The sequence below is a fragment of the Dendropsophus ebraccatus genome, chromosome 5, assembly GCF_027789765.1.
Source record: "Dendropsophus ebraccatus isolate aDenEbr1 chromosome 5, aDenEbr1.pat, whole genome shotgun sequence".
Classification (NCBI taxonomy): domain Eukaryota; kingdom Metazoa; phylum Chordata; class Amphibia; order Anura; family Hylidae; genus Dendropsophus; species Dendropsophus ebraccatus.
Window position 1 is genome coordinate 32,161,653 of NC_091458.1, and position 17,555 is coordinate 32,179,207.

General features: G+C 44.5%; 1 protein-coding gene across 1 annotated transcript in view; it reads left to right on the top strand.

Moving 5' to 3' along the window:
* The window catches only part of LOC138794138 (protein mono-ADP-ribosyltransferase PARP4-like), an 85,471-nt gene that overhangs the window by 32,902 nt on the left and 35,014 nt on the right, over positions 1-17,555 (top strand). Inside the window, exons 17-20 of the mRNA XM_069972907.1 lie at positions 690-827; positions 1,395-1,441; positions 5,976-6,057; positions 17,075-17,212. Coding sequence (XP_069829008.1) covers positions 690-827; positions 1,395-1,441; positions 5,976-6,057; positions 17,075-17,212 — 405 coding nt within the window. The remainder of the gene's footprint in view (positions 1-689; positions 828-1,394; positions 1,442-5,975; positions 6,058-17,074; positions 17,213-17,555) is intronic.

The following is a 17,555-nucleotide window of genomic DNA, read 5'->3' on the forward strand; positions in this document are numbered from 1 at the left end:
GCATTTTCAGACATTTTTTATAATGGAAGTCAATGGAAAAACAGATCAAAATGAATGCACACAAAAACATCAGTTTTTACATCCATTTTTTGCAAAAACGTATGAAAAAGATTGACTGTAAAAAAAGGTAGTGTGAACCCAGCCCAAAATACATTTTCACTAGATTTATGTAAATATTTATCAAAGACTTCAACACATTGGGGGTATACACCACTGGTATAGGGATCCATGCTTGGGTCCAGGCTGATTCTGTAAGCTGGACCTGTTGTAAGCATGATCTGTAATGTGAACAATTTTAGCGGGGTCTTGTCACTGATATTTTAGGGTTGCTGCTATCATTTTTCACTTTTCGTTGTCAGTCACTCTTATTGTGACAGTGCTTATTCTTTTAGGGAGGCACAATTGCAGTATCCTTTTAAATATTCATACATTACTCAGATGTACCTGTGAGGGAATCATGTAGCCCAACTGTGGGTTTAGGTCATTAACCCCTTTATTCCACTTTTATCACTTTTTCTTTGTGCTAAACATTGATGTTATTTAGATTTCCATTCATTCACTTTTAATGATAAAAATAAACTATAATTTTTTTCATAAATTATTCTTACTATGCTGTTTTTTTCCACAGCTGCCTAAAACCATTGACTAGTGTGACTAGCATTAATTTGTGTTCTGGTTATATTTTTTAGGATGCCTTCACAGTGAATTTTGGAATATTACCACCCAAGGCCACTATGGTCATAAAAATCACTTACGTTATGGAACTCCAATGTCGGAATTGTGGTATTACGCTATCAATTCCTGGAAATGTGGCTCACTGGCAACAAGTAAGAAAATTATGATTTTACAATTAAAGAAGCTTTCCCAAATAGTAGTAATTTAAAAAAGAAGAAAAGCAGAGATCAGTTTAGTTGTATTAGAAGTCTCCCAGGGGGACTTCTAATTAAAGTATGTTTTTGTTTTGTTTTTTAAGTGTTTTTATTAATAAAAAGCTCATTCCCCTAATAAAAGTTTTACTAACCCCTTTTCCCATTTTATAAATAAAAAAAAATAAATAAACATATTTGGCATTGCCACGTGTAATCGCCCAAATTATTAAATTATCACATTTCTGCCCAAATGGCTTGGGCTCTGCAGTGTGATCAGTATTACTGGGCTATTCATATTGCTCATAACAAAGACTATTATCATGTTTTGCGTAAAAAATAAAAATAAAAGAAAGCCCTTTTTTGCAATTAGTTTTTTATCCACTCTGTCTGCAGTTCTCGAACGCAGCCAAAAACCTTGGAATATATGCCGTGGGGGTGGGGGTGGGGGGGGGGTGAGTTAAATTTGTTAATTGTATGTTTATCAGTATAATAGATGTTGACTGGGACCCTCCTTGTTTTGTATAGGATAATGTAACAGACGTGGACACTGAAAGCAACACAGCAACGGGAGTGTAAGTTTAAGATATATATCTCAACATTTTATTACATTGGCAGAATAGAACACTTTAACTAAACCTGTCACCATAAAACAGCCATCTAAATAAGTATATGGTTAGATGTTTCAATAGTCCTTTCGATTACCAAGATATAAGCCTTTTTCTCATTATGCAAACAATGCTCAAATAACAAGGGGGCGTTCCCAGGCAGAGAAAGACCCCAAACAAGTCCAGCCCACGACCTCTTTATCACATCCCCTGCTTGAGAGCCAATAGATAAAGAGAACATGGGTTGGACTTACCTCAGCTTTTACCATGCTCGGAACACCCCCTGGACACTTACACCCCTATTTTCCTGCTGACAGGTCCATTTTAAGGCTATGTTCACACTACGTAAGAGACCGGCCGTTCCGTGACCCCGGCCGGATGATCTTTCGGACGCTGAGCTCTGATGCGGGCGCATCAGCGCGCGCCCGCATCAGAGCTTCCCATAGCACACAGTGAAGGTCTTTCTGTGGGCAGAAGTCAGTTGTTTGCGGGGGCGTATGGGATCCCGGCCGGAGCGCATACGAAGTGTGTACGCTCCGGCCGGGATCCCATTGCACACAAGGCATTGTCCACACCGCAAAACTACGGCCGTAGTTCTGCGGCGAGAACTACGGACGTAGTTTTACGTAGTGTGAACACAGCCTAAGTGTTTCATTGCACCAAAATAGTATAACTTGTAAATATGTTTTGACTAGAAATGAGCGAATCACTCAGAAATTCATTTTGCAAAGTTTGCGAATATTCACACAAATTCATGAATATTCACGAATCGCATACAAACACATTTTTATTAAAACATGAAAACTATACCAGCTATAATAGTGGGACTATTATAGAGTGGCGATATTTTCAACAAATGTTGCTGTGACAGTGTCAACATTGGAAAATGTCAATTTTTCAAAACCGTCAATCATCTAATTTCCGCCATGGACAGTAGTGGACGTTGATGGATCAGCGACATAATATCAATTTTCTCCCAGGACAGCAGCGGACATTGGTAAATGAGCAGCCAGTGAGGTATTAAGATGAACACTGTGTTCACTGTGACTTCCAATAATGTACACCCAGCACCCAGTGACCTCCTATAATGCACACCCAGCACCCTCTTCTCTGTCCCTATCTCTCTGTATTTCTCTCCCTGCTCTAGCTGCCTGCTGCAACCTGCTCTCCACTATACACAGCTGACTGGCCGCCTCCAGGAAGCCAATCACCTTATATGGGGGGGGGGGGGGCTGCTGACATCACAGTGAGGTTTGCAGCTGATTAGACAGACGCAAGTGATTATGGATGGTCCCTTGCTCCCACCAAAGGACAGTGCTGTAAGCTAACATGTGTGGCCACCATGTTTAGTTAATTTGCAAAGCAAATCTGGCAAATTTGCAAATTGATACAAAGCAAATTTAATGCCCAATTCGCTGTGAATCAGAATTTGTCAGATTCGCTTTGCTCATCTCTAGTTTTGCCATGTCATCAGGCATGAGACTGCTGAGACCCGCTGCGATATGAAGATACAGCCTGGGAGAAAGATGTGTGGTCAGGATTGGTGGCAGAATATTTTACTTTCATGTGATGGGATTATGTGAAGCCTTTTTTTTTATGGGTAAACTTCTAGTTTTTATTGGAAATATTTTGGGACAAATATGACTTTTTGATAACCCCCCCCCCCCCCCCCCCCCCATTTTTTTGGCGCCAACATTAAACCATTTCCTTTCCTTTCCTTTCCCCTCCTCCTTGCTATACTTCTCCTTTCAGGCTCTCATAAAGGGGCCAGCACACTGCCTAACCACAAAGGGCAGTAGTGCTAAATTATTGTAAATTATCTCCATAGCGCTAATATATTTTATTGTTTGTATCACTGAAGCAGTGATTTCCTATGGGCATTGGACTTATCTTGGACATGGGGTAACTATCCCACGCTGTATCCTGGGGTAGGGTGGGTTGTGGCTTGCTGTCAGGGCTGACAGGTTCCCGTTAACCCATAGCCGCACCATGCAGTTATAGTACGTCCTGGCAGGAGGTTAGTTTCCGCACCAGGACGTACTATAACTTCCCGGCTCCCGGTGCTCACTGTTTATGTAAACAGTGACCGGGAGCTGAAACTAAACTGTCAGCTGATAGCTGACAGTTTAGTGAAGCCGTTCCTGGACCCCCAGCAGGGGTCCAGGAAAGGCAATCACCGGCATCAGGGGATCGGTAACGATCCACTGATGCTGGTGCACAGTGAGCAGTAACCCCCGGGTTCCGGTCTCTGCTGAGGTCCGGGACCGGGGGAAGCTGGGGCAGAGATCCCTCCCTCTCCTCCTCCCCTGCCTCTGATGACCCCCCCCCACGATCGGAGCCCCCCCTCCCCCCGCGATTCCCGCGGCCCCCCCGCGATTCCCGCGCCCCCCCCCCCCCCCCCGCGATTCCCGCGGCCCCCCCGCGATCGGCACCCCCGTCCGCGGTAGCCACGCCCCCACCCGCGATAGCCACGCCCCCTGGTCCCGGGACTCACCCTGAGCTCAGGGATCCAGGGACGGCCTCCTCCTGGGAAGCATGTGACCAGCGTTTGTCCAATGACGCTGGTCACATTGCTTCTCTGTACTGTGATTGACAGCTCTGTGATCAGAGCTGTCAATCACAGTGTCTGACAGTGAGGACCAGAGGCTGGATGCAGGGTCTGATCCCCCACTAGCTGAATGCTATGTGAGGAGATCAGAGCCTGCATCCACATAGTGTATACACAAAACACACACACATAATAAATACCCCCTCCCCTGTGATCTCCCAGTGATAAGGGAGATCTTAGTCAGCGTCAGTTAGAAAGCGCCAGTCAGTGTCCGTTAGTAATCGTTAGTCAGTGTCCGTTAGTAATCGTTAGTCAGTGTCCGTTAGTAAGCGTCAGTCAGTGTCCATTAGTAAGCGTCAGTCAGCGTCCGTTACTGTCAGTCAGCGTGCATTAGTAAGCACCAGTCAGTGTCTGTTAGTAAGCGTCAGCCAGCGTCCGTTAGTAATTGTTAGTCAGTGTCCGTTAGTAAGCATCAGTGACCGTTAGTAATCGTTAGTCAGTGTCCGTTAGTAAGTGTCAGTCAGCGTGCATTAGTAAGCGCCAGTCAGTGTCTGTTAGTAAGCATCAGTCAGCGTCCGTTAGTAACCGCCAGTGTCTGTTAGTAAGCATCAACGTCCGTTAGTGTCAGTATCTGTTAGTGTAATTCAGCGTCCGTTAATAAACATCAGCCTTCGTTAGTGTCAGTAAACGCTCCTTCTCTTCTGAGCCGTGTTGTGCGTCCGTACAATTTTTTACGTTCACAAATTGGGTATTTTCTTACTCAGGAGAAATTGCTTTACAAATTTTGGGGGGCTTTTGCTTCTCCAAGCTTTTTGGAATTTGGAAAATTTGGGGTTTCACTAACGTTTAAGTGTGAAAAATGTGATTTTTAATGTTCATGGGCCCCTTTTGCAAAAAACTGTGAAAAACTTGTGGGGTCAAAATGCCCACTGTACCCCTTGTTACGTTCCTTAAGGGGTGTAGTTTTCAAAATGGGGTCACTTGTGGGGGGTTCCCACTGTCTCAGCACTAGGGGGCTCTGTAACTGTAACATGGTCTCCTACATTTATTCCAGCCAAATCCACGCTCCAAAATCCAAAGGGTGCTCCCTCTCTTCTGAGCCGTGTTGTGCGCTTGTGCAACACTTTATGTCCACAAATGGGGTATTAATAAAAACTGCAGATTCAGAGGAATAAATGTTTTATTACATTTTACTTTTTATAGCTGGTTTGGTATGAAAAAAATAGGATTGAATTGGGATCTCTGCAAAGAAAGTGGAAATTTTTACTTTCCACACTTTCTTTGAAGTTATTCCTGTGAAATGCATAAAGGGTTAAAAAACTGTATGAATGTCAATTTGAATACTTGAAAGGGTGAAGATTTCAAAATGGGGTGAATTATGGGCGTTTTCTAGTAAACAGGCCTCTAGAATATGCTTCAAAACTGATATGGTCCCTAAAAAAATCTGAGTTTAAATTTTCACAAAAATTTTGAAAGTTGCTACTAAACAATTACGTCTCTAAAATCCCCCAAAAAAGTTAAAGCATGTTCACCAAATGCTGCCAATATAAAGTAGACTTGTTATAGATATGAATTAATCAATAATTTATGTGGTATAACTATCTTCCTTATTGGCAGAAACTTTCAAATTTAGAGAAATGCAATAATTTTTACATTTTTCACAACATTTTGGAGTTTTTCACAAAAAAACGCTAAAGGTATCGGCCCAAATGTACCACTAACATAAAGTAGAATATGTCACGAAAAAACAATCTTGGAATCACAAGGATTGATAAAAGCATTCCAAAGTTACAGAGGCATAAAATGACACATGTCATATTTGAAAAATTTGGCTGTGTCATAAATGCCAAAACTGGCTGTGTCCCCTAAGGGTTAAATAGTATTGGGGGGAAAAATAAAGATTTTTATTTCTGTATATGGGAATGCTAATTTTTTCATTACAATTTTTTTCAGACCCTTTCAGTTAGAAATGTCCGTAGAGATGCCAATGAAACTAGAATTGATTGTAAGTTGGACACACAAGATCAGAATAAAGGTAAATCCTTTTAATATTGTACAATTTAAGGCCAGGTTCAGACTATGTAAGTGTGCGGCTGTAATTGTGCGGCGGTATTTTTGGCGGTTCATGCGTACGCTGGAAAGTATAGGATATACGGCTGCACAGTGCACACTATGGGCCACATGTATCATCCGGCGAACGGATGATTTTTGGCGGAAAGTGCCGATTTGCGTATTATTTTATACGCAAATGGCCGATTTGCGAATAAAATAATCGCAAATCGGCACTTTCCGCCGAGTACACCAGGGGGCGGAAAGGGGGCGGAAAGTAGGCGGGAAGTGGGCGGAACGGAGGGCGCGGACTCAGAGTCCGCGCGATTTATCATCCGTTCCGCCCAAATGTACGCCGAAAACCTACTCCAGTCCTCAGCTGGCGTAGGTTTTCGGCGGTGCGCACCGGCGCGCACAGGATTTATGTACAGGCAGTCCGCCTCTACATAAATCCCCGTACCGCCGGAGCTGCGGGGGCATTTTTAAGTCCGGCGTAAAAAACGCCGGACTTAATAAATGCCTCCCAATGTCTAAATCTACGGCCCGATCGTAAACGGACCCGTAAAAAATGAACAAGACCATTGTTTGCGGCTGGAAACGCGGCCGTGGATTGACAGGCGGTCCGTACAGAGTACTTCAAAAATAGCCGGCAATGATGCCGAATGCCGATGCCTCTAATAGTTAATATATTAAATTAATCAAAGACATTTTATTTGTAATAAAGTCCCTTTCGTTGTTCAATAATTTAATTCTAACGAATCCATCATTGTGCAATTAAATATACTGTTAAAATAAATATATATATATATATAAATAAATGTATTTTTATATATATATTTATTTTTTGACAGTATATTTAATTGCACGATGATGGATTCGTTAGAATTAAATTATTGAACAACGAAACTGAATTTATTTCATCGAAAATGTGTTTTATTGATTAAATATTAATTAGTACAGGAAGCTCCATAAGCCGTTAATTCATTTAGCCGGCAAAAGAGCATTCTGTACTAATCATCACTTTACTTTAATGAAAACATCAAATGTTTCTTCTAATTATGTTATCACAATAGCATTATTAGAAGAAACATTTAGAATTATATGTGCGCTTAGCTGATTGGCTGATCGGCTGAGCGCACATATAATTAGCGGGTCCGCAGCACAGTGACTTCATTGTGCTGTGGACCAGCGAAGAGGCAACATCGGGGTGAGTATAGAGCTCTCCCCACCCCCTCCCCAGCACTGCACCCCTCCCAGCAAGGAAGGGGGGTCAGTTAACCCCTTCCTTGCTGGGATGGGTGCAGTCTGACATCAGTCTGGCCCCCAAGGGGTTAAGGGGGAATCAATACATCCTCCCTTAACCCCTTGGGGGCCAGACTGTAAGCAGCGATCTGTAAAGATGCTGCATACTGTAAGGAGCACAACACCGCTCACAATGATGGGTGTTGTGCTCCTGTTTGTGTGTTTCTCCCTTTTTGTTTTTCAGATATCGGTATCCTGGGGATTACGTCGGATTCCGTGGACTATGTCGATGACCAGCGTTTTTTTTTTTTTTTATAAAATGGTCAATGAGGGGTGTGGGGGTGTTTTTATTTGAATAAAAAATTTTTTTAACTTGTGTCTTGTCTTTATTTCTTTACTTTATAGACTTAGTAGTGGAAGCCGTCTAATAGACGGAATCCATTACTAAGTTGGGGCCTAGTGTTAGCCGGTATAAAATGGCTAACACTAACCCCCTATTATTACCCCAGTACCCAATGCCACCAGGGGTACTGGGAAGAGCCGGGTGCCAGTGGTCCCGGAGCGTCAAAATTGGCGCTCCTGGACCGGGCGGCAGCAGGCTGGTAAGATTTAGGCTGGGGAGGGCCTAAACCAATGGCTCTTCCCACCCTGGTGTTACCAGGCTGCTGTCGTTTGGTTTTTAACCCGGCTGGTTATAAAAATAGGGGGGACCCTATGCGTTTTTTTTTTTTTAAATAAATAATTAAAAAAAAACGCATAGGGTCCCCCCTATTTTTATAACCAGCCGGGTTAAAAACCAAACGACAGCAGCCTGGTAACACCAGGGTGGGAAGAGCCATTGGTTTAGGCCCTCCCCAGCCTAAATCTTACCAGCCTGCTGCCGCCCGGTCCAGGAGCGCCAATTTTGACGCTCTGGGACCACTGGCACCCGGCTCTTCCCAGTACCCCTGGTGGCATTGGGTACTGGGGTAATAATAGGGGGTTAGTGTTAGCCATTTTATACCGGCTAACACTAGGCCCCAACTTAGTAATGGATTCCGTCTATTAGACGGCTTCCACTACTAAGTCTATAAAGTAAAGAAATAAAGACAAGACACAAGTTAAAAAAAAAATTTATTCAAATAAAAACACGCCCACACCCCTCATTGACCATTTTATTAAAAAAAAAAAAAAAAAAACGCTGGTCATCGACGCAGTCCACGGAATCCGACGTAATCCCCAGGATACCGATATCTGAAAAACAAAAAGGGAGAAACACACAAAAAACACACAAACAGGAGCACAACACCCATCATTGTGAGCGGTGTTGTGCTCCTTACAGTATGCAGCATCTTTACAGATCGCTGCTTACAGTCTGGCCCCCAAGGGGTTAAGGGAGGATGTATTGCATCCCCCTTAACCCCTTGGGAGCCAGACTGATGTCAGACTGCACCCATCCCAGCAAGGAAGGGGTTAACTGACCCCCCTTCCTTGCTGGGAGGGGTGCAGTGCTGGGGAGGGGGTGGGGAGAGCTCTATACTCACCCCAATGTGTCCTCTTTGCTGGTCCGCAGCACAATGAAGTCACTGTGCTGCGGACCCGCTAATTATATGTGCGCTCAGCCGATCAGCCAATCAGCTGAGCGCACATATAATTCTAAATGTTTCTTCTAATAATGCTATTGTGATAACATAATTAGAAGAAACATTTGATGTTTTCATTAAAGTAAAGTGATGATTAGTATAGAATGCTCTATTACCGGGAATATGAATTAACGGCTTATGGAGCTTCCTGTACTAATTAATATTTAATTAATAAAACACATTTTCGTTGAAATAAAATCAGTTTCGTTGTTCAATAATTTAATTCTAACGAATCCATCATTTTGCAATTAAATATACTGTCAAAAAATAAATATATATATAAATATACATTTATTTATATATATATATTTATTTTAACAGTATATTTAATTGCAAAATGATGGATTAGTTTAAATTTAATTATTGAACAACGAAAGGGACTTTATTACAACGAAAATGTGTTTTATTATTTTAATAGATTAACCATGAGAGACATCGGCATTACTGCAGAGGATCGCAAACCCCGGTAATAGCAATTCATGTAAACTGTTTCCCTGCTTTCCCAGATGCATCCAGAGGTGTTTCCATCACTTTCTTAAGATTTTATTTGTTATTTTTAGTTGAACCAGATTTCCAAGTAAATGACTGTATGTTTTGAGCCGCATGTCTATTTTTTCCCACGGCCGTAGTTTCATCCGCACATTTACAGCTGCATAAAAAATACAGCCGCACAGTTACATAGTGTGAACCTAGCCTAAAGGAATAAAGGTACAATATGTGCAGAATACTGCTAATAGGGTGACAGCTCTGATCTGCTTCTATTATGTATTATAGAAACATCTATCATCTTGATATGGTCCTATAAGCCATGGGCACTGATTTTGGAGGTACGTTTCTTACCTTCATTTTTGGCACCATTTCCGGGGTACTTGCATTTTATATAATGTGTTAATTATCCGTTTTAGTGCACTGGGGGCAGAGCTATCGATCAGTCCAGCCAGCCCACCCCTCCTAATATTAGCAGAGCAGAGCAGAGCACCGCCCCAATATTCATTAGGAGGGATAGGCTGGCCATGGCAGACCAGTGCACTGAGGGCAGTAGCCCCACCCCCAGAACACCAAAACAACTTATTAGCATAATGAATAATGTCCCGAAAATGGTGCTGAGAATGAAGGTAAGAAATTTACCTTCATCCTCAATGCTTTGTGTCCTATAGGGATGCCACGACTGGAGTCGTGGATCCAATGTACCGCTGCTAACGATGATGTAAGCCGCACCAGGGAGCGGAGTCTAAGGGGCCGCTGGTCGCTGGGATGGACTTGCTGAGGGGGACAACCCCAGGTCACTGCCCCTGGTTTGGCTTGCTAGTGGCGGCGGGCAAGGTGCAGCTGGAGACACGTAAGCAGGAACACAGGAAGACTCATGGCTGGAACCACAGGGGGCAGGAACCAGGGGCAAGAATCACAGAGAGTTAGGACCACACACTTATGAAAAGCATGCAGAGGCTCCCACACTAGGGTCAGCGCAAGCCGGAATTTATAGGGAGGTGTTTAATACACTTGATCAATTAGGGACATACTGCCCCTTTAAATTGCACAGAGCCATCGTCCGCGTCCAAGGAGGCAGGGGCAAGCGTGGGGAAGCAAGCAGGAGTAGGACAACGAGGAAAGGCTCCCTGTGTGGCTGAAAAGATGGTGGTGCTGGACAGGGCCGCCATCAGGAATTTCGGGGCCCCATACAACCAAAGTGTCTGGGCCCCCCACATTAATAAAAAAAAAAAAAAAAATGTGTGTTTGCCCCACGCCTTGCTGGGAGGTATAATTTGGTTCAGATCAATTCTAGAGAACTGGCTCATATATCCCATTTTCCCCAGTGGCTTAAAATGTAACCTCCGTTATACAGTTATAAAATTGTAGAAATTAAATGTGAACAAGGTGCAATTCAAATAGACACTTACTTGTATAGCTGCCTCTTGTGCTCTGTATGCAGTGCGTTATACTCACCCTTGCCACGTACAATTTATAGCAAGTCTACAAGCCCAGCGGGGCTCATTATGATGGAGACTAAAACTTATACAAGAGTGGGGTAGGGGTTCCCCTGTATTCAGAATGCTGTTGAGTACTAGGCAATGCCCCGTTTGGGGTTATTGAATTTCGAGGGTCTGGGGGGGCTGTTTGATTTGTATATGTTCACCAATATCCCCCCCCCCCCCGGTATGCTCACTAACATAGAATATGTTGATAAGGCTAATATAATGAGGCTGTTCCATGTTAGTGAGCATATACAAATCACCCCCCCCCCCCCCCAGGCAGACTAGTTTAGCTCACCCAAGCCAGTGATAGCGAATACATGGCGGTGAGAACGCTTTCTAGGAGATCCTGTTTGTGCAGCAGAGGTGTCTTTATCCTGCTCTGCATAGACCCTCGAAATTCAATAACCCCAAACGGGGCATTGCCTAGTACTCAACAGCATTCTGAATACAGGGGAACCCCGACCCCACTCTTGTATAAGTTTTAGTCTCCATCATAATGAGCCCCGCTGGGCTTGTAGACACGCTATAAATTGTACGTTGCAAGGGTGAATATAATGCACCGCATACAGAGCACAAGAGACAGCTATACAAGTAAGTGTCTATTTGAATTGCACCTTGTTCACATTTAGGTTCTACAATTTTATAACTGTATAACAGAGGTTACATTTTAAGCCACTGGGGAAAATGGGATATATGAGCCAGTTCTCTACAATTAATCTCACACACAGACACCAGCACACATGTATACAGACACCAGTACACATGTATACAGACACCAGCACACATGTATACAGACACCAGCACACATGTATACAGACACCAGTACACATGTATACAGACACCAGCACACATGTATACAGACATACAGACACCAGCACACCAGGGCACGATGAAGTTTGAACTTCTGCAACCTGGAGAAATCACCTGATATCACCTGCAGTCCTATGTAACACCACATAACACAGTGGTATCTCTGAGTACAGAAAATGTAGTAGATTTCACCTGCAGTCCTATGTAACAGCACAGATAACACAGTGATATCCCTCTGAGTACAGATAATGTAGATGTCACCTGCAGTCCTATGTAACACCACAGATAACACAGCGATATCTCTGAGTACAGATAATGTAGTAGCTGTCACCTCGGGGCGCCCCTACTAAATGATGTTCTACAAAATAAGAAAAGTGTCATACAGTGACTCACAGGTGACGTCTTCTTTGATCTGAGGCGTCACTTTCCCTTTTCCTCTCCATCCGGCCCAGACCTCCATGATGATTCCTTCCAGATACGTTTCATCCCCTTAGAACCTGCGAGACAAACAATTTAGGCTCTGCACATTTCTAGCAACTTCCTTTCCTTTCTCCCCCCTGTAGGCTCCCATAGTAACTGCGCTGTGTGGGATGCCCCCTGTATGTAGGATCCCCTGCTGTGCCCCCTGTATGTAGGATTCCCAGCTGTGCCCCCATGAGCTAATAATGCCCCTAGAGGTGCCCCCATGCACTAATAATGCCCCCAGAGATGCCCCCATGAGTTAATAGTGCCCCCATGAACTAATAATGCCCCCAGAGGTGCCCCCATATACTAATAATGCCCCCAGAGTTGCCCCCATATACTAATAATGCCCCCAGAGGTGCCCCCATATACTAATAATGCCCCCAGAGGTGCCCCCATACACTAATAATGCCCCCAGAGGTGCCCCCCATGAACTAATAATGCCCCCAGAGGTGCGCCCATATACTAATAATGCCCCCAGAGGTGCGCCCATATACTAATAATGCCCCCAGAGGTGCGCCCATACACTAATAATGCCCCCAGAGGGGCCCCCATATACTAATAATGCCCCCAGAGGTGCCCCCATACACTAATAATGCCCCCAGAGGTGCCCCCATATACTAATAATGCCCCCAGAGGTGCCCCCATATACCAATAATGCCCCCAGAGGTGCCCCCATATACTAATAATGCCCCCAGAGTAGGGCTGGGCGGTATACCGCAAAAATACCGATACCGTCTCTGGCGTCGGTTAACCGACCTCAACTCTGCCAGGACGGTATCTGCGGTATTTCGCCCCTCCCTCCCGGCGGCCGCATGCTCTGCTCCACTCCGTTTAATCTTCCTGAGGAGGAAGACTGGAGATATGACAGGCTGCGCACAGGCGTGCTGTGTGCTCAGCGCTGCTGCTGCTTCCGGGCGGCTCTGGAAGCTGCACGGTGTGCCCTGCTCCCCTCTCCCGTACATAAAGTGTCTGCTGGGGTCAGGTATGGGTCGGCACATCCTCCCCCCACCAGGCACCGCACTGTGTCCCGCACAGGAATCCTCGGCGTCCCGTTATCTTTTGGCAGTGCTGGAAGCAGCCGTGTGTGACGATCTGCCGGTGACGCTGCCGGCAGATATATGTGCTACAACACTGAGGTACGGGGGCAGAGGATTCCTGTGCAGGAGAGAAGAAAGGATATGCAAAGTAGCTGTGCAGGAGAGAGAGAGAGAGAGAGAGAGAGAGAGAGAGCGGTGCCCGGTGGAGCATGGAGGTGCCGACCTATACCTGACCCCAAGTGTATATGCGGGAGAGGGGGTGGGGGGGTCCAGAACAGCTTGTGACTGGGGGCAGATATTGGGTAAAAAGAGATAGATAGATAGATAGATAGATAGATAGATAGATAGGAGTCCTATCTATCTCCTATCTATCTATCTATCTATCTATCTATCTCCTATCTATCTATCTCCTATCTATCTATCTCCTATCTATCTATCTATCTCCTATCTATCTATCTATCTATCTATCTATCTATCTATCTATCTATCTATCTATCTATCTCCTATCTATCTATCTCCTATCTATCTATCTATCTATCTATCTATCTCCTATCTATCTATCTATCTATCTCCTATCTATCTATCTATCTATCTATCTATCTATCTATCTATCTATCTATCTCCTATCTATCTATCTCCTATCTATCTATCTCCTATCTATCTATCTATCTCCTATCTATCTATCTATCTATCTATCTATCTATCTCCTATCTATCTATCTCCTATCTATCTATCTATCTATCTATCTATCTATCTATCTATCTCCATCTCCTATCTATCTATCTATCTCCATCTCCTATCTATCTATCTCTTATCTATCTCCTATCTATCTATCTATCTATCTATCTATCTATCTATCTATCTACTACACAAACAACAAAAGTCCACGGCACCCGGGCAGTAAATAAGGAGAGTGGGTGCCACCCCTGCACCGTGGATCCTCGAATGCAGAATATACACGTCCAAAATTAGGGTACCGGCACTCCAAATGAAGAATAAGTGTTTTATTTCAGCCCACAGGAACAAACTAGCCTTGGCTAGTTTGTTCCTGTGAGCTGAAATAAAACACTTATTCTTCATTTGGAGTGCCGGTACCCTAATTTTGGACGTGTGTGTGTATATATAATATTATATATATATATATATATATATATATATATATATATATATATATATATATATACACACATATATACACACACACACACACGGAGAGACTTATCAAACATGCTCAGTTGCCCCCGGCAACCAATCAGATTCCACCTTTCATTCCTCACAGACTCTTTGGAAAATGAAAGGTGGAATCTGATTGGTTGCTAGGGGCAACTGAGCCAGTCTCACTTTACACCATGTTTGATAAATCTCCCCACAGTATAAAGATAGATATAGCAAAAAATATAGGCAGCACAATAAACAAACTGTGGGTGCCAGCAGACGAATCCCAGACCTTGGATCAAGTCAGCTAGTAAAAAATACTCCGATGGTAATACAAACGTGAATTTACTCCATAGAACAATGTGCAGCAAACTTCACAAGTAATATACAATGTTTTGGCATCTCCTACGCCATTTTCAAGTGCCACTTGAAAATGGTGTAGGAGGTGCCAAAATATTGTGTATTACTTGTGAAGTTTGCTGCACATTGTTCTATGGAGTAAATTCACGTTTGTATTACCATCGGAAAATGGGGTTTTCAAAGGGGTGTGGCTTTTAAAGGGGGCGTGTCATAATTATCGTTCAATTTATCGTTACCGCGGCTACATGTACGATAAACCGCGATATTGATTTAGGCCATTATCGCCCAGCCCTACCCCAGAGGTGCCCCCATATACTAATAATGCCCCCAGAGGTGCCCCCATACACCAATAATGCCCCCAGAGGTGCCCCCATACACCAATAATGCCCCCAGAGGTGCCCCCATACACTAATAATGCCCCCAGAGGTGCCCCCATGAGCTAATAATGCCCCCAGAGGTGCCCCCATATACTAATAATGCCCCCAGAGGTGCCCCCATACACTAATAATGCCCCCAGAGGTGCCCCCATACACTAATAATGCCCCCATATACTACTAATGCCCCCAGAGGTGCCCCCATACACTAATAATGCCCCCAGAGGTGCCCCCATACACTAATAATGCCCCCAGAGGTGCCCCCATACACTACTAATGCCCCCAGAGGTGCCCCCATATACTACTAATGCCCCCAGAGGTGCCCCCATATACTACTAATGCCCCCAGAGGTGCCCCCATACACTAATAATGCCCCCAGAGGTGCCCCCATACACTAATAATGCCCCCAGAGGTGCCCCCATACACTAATAATGCCCCCATACACTAATAATGCCCCCAGAGGTGCCCCCATACACTAATAATGCCCCCAGAGGTGCCCCCATACACTAATAATGCCCCCAGAGGTGCCCCCCATACACTAATAATGCCCCCAGAGGTGCCCCCCATACACTAATAACGCCCCCAGAGGTGCCCCTAAAAAAAACAAACATCTTACTCACCTAATCCGCGCTGTGCAGGCAGCAACTCTTCCTCCTCCTCTTCGGGCTCCATCTTGCGAGCCGCAGGGACGGGACTTCCGGCAGACGTGATGACGTCACATCATCACGCCTGCCGGAGGGGCACATGATCACGGCCCGGCCTCCCATAGGCTGCTGGTATGAAGTGCCGGCAGCCTATGGGAGAGAATACAGGAGGAGGACGCTGACAGGTCCTTCTCCTGTATTCTGATCGCTTTAATGTTCCGCCCGCTGTGCGGGCGGAACATTAAAGCGATCAGTGCATCTCGAGAAGCTGCGCGGCCGCAGCTTCTCGGGATGCTTTAAAACAGGTGGCAAGGGGGGCCGTGTGGGCCCCCCTAGCGTAGCGGTCGGGGGGCGGCGGCCGGCGGACCCGCCGGGCCCCCCCCCGTGTCTCTTAGGGTCCGGGCCCCATACGGCAGTACCAGTTGTACTGCCCTATCGGCGGCCCTGGTGCTGGACCCCTGCACATGGGCTTTGGCGTCCGCCACAGAAGACAGGGTCAGGGAGTGGGCATGGCAGCGTCCTGGAGCACAGGACGCCTCTGTGGCTGTAACAAGGGATATATATTAGCAGGTTAGATATTTTCCTTTGTATTACACCTATAATTGGGATGTGAGGTAAAATAAAATTGAAGGAAGAGCGAAGGAATTGCTTGGATTTTTTTAAGCTTTACTGTTCTTAAACCCCATGTTTTTTTTGTTTTTTTTTTAAACAAACCAGACCAGGTATTTTTTTTGGTGTGAAATGTTTTGCTTGCATATATTATAGAAGACTTTAACCTGCTGTTTTGTTCCCGTAGGGCTGGGGACGCTGAGAAAGAAGGTAGTTTTCATCATTGCCTCAAATTTAGTTAAATCTTACATTTTTTTATACGTAAATTAGGCAGTTCAGTGCACTGGGGGCGGGACCACATCCCTCAGTGCATCGATTCACCTACCTGCCATGCTCTTCATGTATATAGAGGCAGCAGTCTGCAGTGACCATTACTCCAGCCGCTCCTCACTGCAGAGTGCCAAATAAATATTCATAAGGAGGCTGTGGCGGATCGGTGCACTGAGGCCTGTAGTCCCGCCCCCAGTGCACTGGACTGCCTAATTTACATATTAATAAAATAAAGGATTTAACAAAAAGGGGACTGAGGGTGAAAGTAAGAAAATTACCATCATTCTCTGCATTCCCAGCCCTGTAGGATATTAGTAGGTTAGAGTGTTCTAACCTGCTATTAGTTTTCTTTGGACATTTGTGACATTAAACTTATTTATGTCTCATACTTTAATTCAATGTTTAAGCCATTGTAAATCTATGAATTGTGTCTCTATTGCAGAACACAGAGTACAAGGCTGTAATTCAAACACAGAAGGCCAGTTACTTCAATGGTAAAGGTTGTTCTATAGAGATAGGTGTGGAAAATACCTGTATCTCAAGAATGTTGGTTGAGAAACACCCAGATCAAGACACTGAGGTAACATATAGTAAATATATATATTCTCCCCAGAGTATCCAGCTGTTACTTATCCATACAAAACAGCTATACTATACTTAAAGGGGAAGTCCAGTGAAAATTTTTATTAAAGTATTGTATTGCCCCCCAAAAGTTATATAAATTACCAATATACACTTATTATGGGAAATGCACATAAAGTGCTTTTTTCCCTGCACTTACTACTGCATCAAGGCTTCACTTCCTGGATAAAATGGTGATGTCACTTCCTGGATAAAATGGTGATGTCACGACCCGACTCCCAGAGCTGTATGGGCTGTGGCTGCTGGAGAGGATGATGGCAGAGGGATGCTCAGTGTCCTCC